Genomic DNA, 5000 nt, shown 5'->3' with positions numbered 1-5000 from the left:
GATAATAAATAATAATAATAACAGTAATGATGATTATAATAATGATAATAGTAATAATAATAATGACAATAATAAGATTGATGATAATAATAATGATAAACACCAATAACTAATAATAACAAGGATAGTAGTGATAATAGTGATGATGATAATGATAACAATGCCACCACCACCAATAACAAGAAGAAACTGATAATATTAATGATATTAATGATAATAATAATAATAATAATAATAATAATAATAATAATAATAACAAAAATAATAATAATGATAATAATAATAATAATGAAAAATGTAATAGAAGTAATAATAATAATAACAGTAATAATAAGGATAATGATAATACGAACACCAACAGCAAGATCAATAGCAATAACAATTATAAGGTCAATCATCTTAATGAAAATAACAATAATGATGGAAATAATAACAATTATAAGAAAAGTAATGGCAATAATGATGATAATAATAATGTTGGTAATAACGGCAGTGATAATGATTGTAATAATAGTAGTCATAACGATAGGAATGATAATAATAAGAATAATGATTATTATAAAAGTAATAATGGTAATAGTAATAATGGCAAAATAAATTAAAGGAAAGGAAATGACAATGGTAATTATTATGTTATACGACAATTAGGATAATAATAACGATAATGACACGACATGAACAACAACAGCAACAATAACAAAAGTAAGAAATAATGACAACAATTGCAAGGACATCAGAAAGAAAGAAAAAATAACGACAACAAAAAAACGAACAAACAACAAACTACAAGTCATCAATCATTATTTTAGAAAATAAAGAGCAATGATATCTAAATAACTAACTAACTAAAGATGAAGATCGTAATAAAACCAAATAGCAGCAGCCATGAGGTGGGAAGCAGAAACCTGGACACACTTACCTGTTGCCGTGGTTGGAATTGTAAACAGGGCAGCCACCTTGTTGTCGAAAAGGGTCATTGATAAGAGATAACGACTTTGAAGGTTATAATCGTTATGGTAATCGTAGTGGTATTGGTTTATAAGGATCATTGATAAGAGATAATGACATTTATGATTATAATCGTTATGGTAATCGTAATGGTATTGATGATTAGGTCTATAAAAATCATTGATAGGAGATAACGACATTGATGATTATAATCGTTATGGTAATCGTAATGGTATTGGTCTATAAAGATCATTGATAAGAGATAACGATTTTGATTATTATAATCGTTATGGTAATCGTAATGGTATTGATGATTAGGTTTATAAAGATCATTGATAAGATATAACGACATTTATGATCATAATCGTTATGGTAATTAAATGGTATTGATGATTAGGCCAATGAGGATATTATTAATAATGAGAGCGACATTGATAGTTTGATCGTTAGGGTAATTAATGGTATTACTAATTAGGCCAATAAAAATGTTAATAAAAGCGACAATGATCGTTATGGTAATAAATGACATTGATGATTAGGCGTATAAGGATCATTGATAAAAGATAATGACATTGTTAATCATTAAAGTAATCATTATGCTACTGATGATTAGGTCTATAAGGATATCAATAATGATAGCGGCGTTGATAATTATAACTATTATGATAATCGTAATAGTATTGATGATTAAGCCTATAAGGATATTAATAATGATAACAATTAGGATGATGTAAATGATAATGATAAGGATAGTGATGTTTGTGATAAAACTAATGAAAACGATAAGAATACCATTGATGGTAACGATAATGCTAATGCTATTGATAACGAAGATAATGATAATACAAATAATGGTAATAAAAATAACAGTAAAGATAAAAATAAGTAAAAATAAATGCGCTATAAAACCAACAGAAAAGTTCATGCTTATACTGACAACAAACAAATAGACAAGGGAGATTGCATTATCCCTGGTCTAGAAGCAATTATATAGCCAGAGCAACATTTTTTGTACCCTTACGCATTATTGCAACTTTCATTTTCCGCAGTGCTATTGCGTTTGTAGAGAAGTAAGCAGATGCATTAATAAAGTACCAAGCCAGTAAAGAAAGAAAAAAAAAAAACACATAAATAATAAAATAAAATAAAATAAGAGAAATGCGTGGTAGTAGTGGTGCTAAAATGTTGATATTTTGATTTATAGATAAAAAAATATAGATAGATAGATAGATAGATAGATAGAGAGAGAGAGAGAGAGAGAGAGAGAGAGAGAGAGAGAGAGAGAAATTGCGAAATTAAAGAAAAAGTTACAGCCAGAAGTCAGGAGGAAGCGAAAGAAAAATAAGAAAAAAAAAAAAAATCTAGATGAGGGCCAACAACAGGCGTCACTTGCTTATCGAATGATGTTGCCATAGGATGAGCAGATGCTTAAAATGAATATTTAATGTAATTAGAGTATATTAGGTATGACGTAAAAATTAATTGTTGTGCAATAGTGTTTTTGATAAGAAAACAGCTTGAAAAAAAATCATAGTGGAAAAAAGAAGGGAAAGGATAAAAAAAGTCGATTTGGCAACTCAGCGGCCATAGGCCGCTACTGTGTAAACAAACCAGCCTCGCCTCACCCCGTTCTCACTCCCCGGCAAAATCCGCGCATATAATCAGCGGAAGCACCAAATCAAGAAAAACAAAACAAAACAAATAGTCTTCAAAAAATCATAACGCACATCAAGATAAAACGTGAAAATGACGAATGTAAGCTTTTGTTGCACATGCTCAACAGGATACTGTCTACGATGCGGGTGTGTAGTAAATCAAAGGACATGCACAAACTGTCGAAGAGGTCCATGTGTCAAAATCAAAATCAAAATCAAAGTCAAAACGTGTAGAAGAAATTAGAAGAAATGATGGCAGAAACTTGGCAGATGAGAGTAATACAAGCGTAACGTCAACCGGGCAAGACCTTCCCGCCGGGTGATACTGGCAAACCCACAATCTGGAAGAGGCGATTGCTTTGACCAACGAAATCTACGATAAAATTATCACATTCAGCCCAAATCTTCTTGAAATCCCCAAATGCAATGCAACGCGAGAATTCATAAAAGAAATCAGTTTCTTACTTCGCGAATATATCAATGCATCGCATCTTCAACCGCTTACTCTGAAAACTATCGCCGCTCTACCCCAGCTCATCTGTCAGAGATCCCATGGCCGGTCAAAAACAGCTGAGGACATCAAGGCTGTGCGAAGAAGGATGGAAAAGTGGAAGAGAGGAGAAGTAAGAGAGCTTCTAACTGAAGCGGAAGCACTACAAAAGAAACGAAAGAAAACATGGAAAAAAGTGAAAGAGGAAGACACAACGATCAAATTCTCGGGCATGATGAAACAAGGGAAAGTGTCAATGGCGATAAGAGCACTGGTACTAGATGATGCAGCAGGGACCTTGCCCTTAGATGACACTACACGTAAGGCACTCAGGGACAAGCACCCCCCAGCGAGAGAAGCCACTCCCGATACAATGTACGGAGGAACCTACATCCCACCAGCAGCAGCAATATTTGATAGAATTACAGGTGAAGATATCAGGAAACACGCCCTCCACACAAACGGTGCGGCTGGACCCTCAGGAATGGATGCCAAAGCCTGGAGGAACATACTAAGCCATGCGAGATACGCTAGTGTTGTGAATGACCTTTGCAACACGATTGCAGCCATGGCAAGAAAAATGGCAACTGACACCTGCCAAGATATAGAGGCCTTCACTGCTTGCCGTCTCATTGCCCTAGATAAAAAGCCAGGCTGCCGCCCTACTGGTGTCGATGAAGTGCTAAGGCGAATAGTGGGGAAGGCAATCATGGAGGTGACAAAAGACGATTTTAAGGCTGCAGTAGAAAACCTGCAAATTTGTGCTGGACAGAAGGCAGGAGGTGAGGCAACAGTGCATGCAATGAGAACCATATACAGTGACCCTGACTGTGATGCAGGGCTGTTGGTGGATGCAACAAACGCCTTTAACAACATTAACCGCCAAGCAGCAATCCATAACACCAGGATAAAATGCCCCAGTCTGGCGATGTACATAGAGAATTTACACAGAAAACCAGCCAAACAATTTATATGTGACAGACACACAGGAAATTCTGACACCATTGAATCTGCAGAGGGCACAACCCAAGGCGACCCAGTGGCAATGGCTATGTATGCCATTGGTCTATTAAGACTGCAGGACCATATAAGCCATGAAAAAACGCAGGTGAAACAAGTGGCCTATGCAGATGACCTGGCAGGTGCAGGAAAAATAAATGACTTGAGGAAATGGTGGGACCTGATTCAACGACATGGACCACCACAAGGCTACCATCAAAATGCCCAGAAGTCCATATCAATTGTAAAACCCGGAAACATTGAACAAGCAAAAGAATGTTTTGGAAACTTGAAGATACAAATTAATGAAGGTGGAGAGAAGTATCTTGGAGCTGTCCTAGGAATTGAACAAACAAAAGAAACTTTTGTGAAATCCAGAGTAGAAGAATGGATAAGGGAGATGAAACGGTTAACTAATATTGCAAAAGAAGAACCACGTGCTGCCTCTACCGCATTCACCTTTGGCTTGAAACACAAGTGGAGATATCTGATGAGGACAGTACCACACATAGGACACCTCTTACAGCCCATAGAAGACACCATCAAGAGGGATTTCATCCCAGCCCTCTCAGGTGGGCGAAACCCTACAGATTTAGAGATGGCCATCCTGGAGCTGCCGCCAAGAATGGGAGGCATGGGAATCACCAACCCATGCAAAATATTAGACACGGAGCATTTGAACTCCGTACAACTAACAGGCCATTTGACGCAGTATGTAGTAAGCCAGACCAGACAAGGGGAAATAAACGAGGCAGAACAGAAAAAAAATGATATTAGAAATAACGAAGACCAGGTAAGAAAACCAAAAAGCTGAAATAGAGAATAAATTATCATAATTATCAGAGGACCAGCAGAGAAGAATGCAGATGGCACAGGAAGTGGGGGCATCCAACTGGCTCACGGCACTA

General features: G+C 36.2%; 1 protein-coding gene across 1 annotated transcript in view; it reads left to right on the top strand.

Annotated features, from left to right (window-relative positions):
* The first annotated feature begins 2694 nt into the window (after positions 1-2694).
* Positions 2695-5000, top strand: part of LOC119578436 — a 2504-nt gene continuing 198 nt past the window's right edge. The window contains exons 1-3 of the mRNA XM_037926020.1: positions 2695-2703; positions 3137-4810; positions 4947-5000. The exon at positions 4947-5000 is cut by the window's right edge and continues 198 nt beyond it. Of these exons, the coding sequence (XP_037781948.1) occupies positions 2695-2703; positions 3137-4810; positions 4947-5000 (1737 nt within the window). The remainder of the gene's footprint in view (positions 2704-3136; positions 4811-4946) is intronic.

This window comes from Penaeus monodon, chromosome 11 (assembly GCF_015228065.2).
Source record: "Penaeus monodon isolate SGIC_2016 chromosome 11, NSTDA_Pmon_1, whole genome shotgun sequence".
Lineage (NCBI taxonomy): Eukaryota > Metazoa > Arthropoda > Malacostraca > Decapoda > Penaeidae > Penaeus > Penaeus monodon.
The sequence above is the reverse complement of the archived record's forward strand: the minus strand, read 5'-3'. Positions and strand labels throughout refer to the sequence as shown.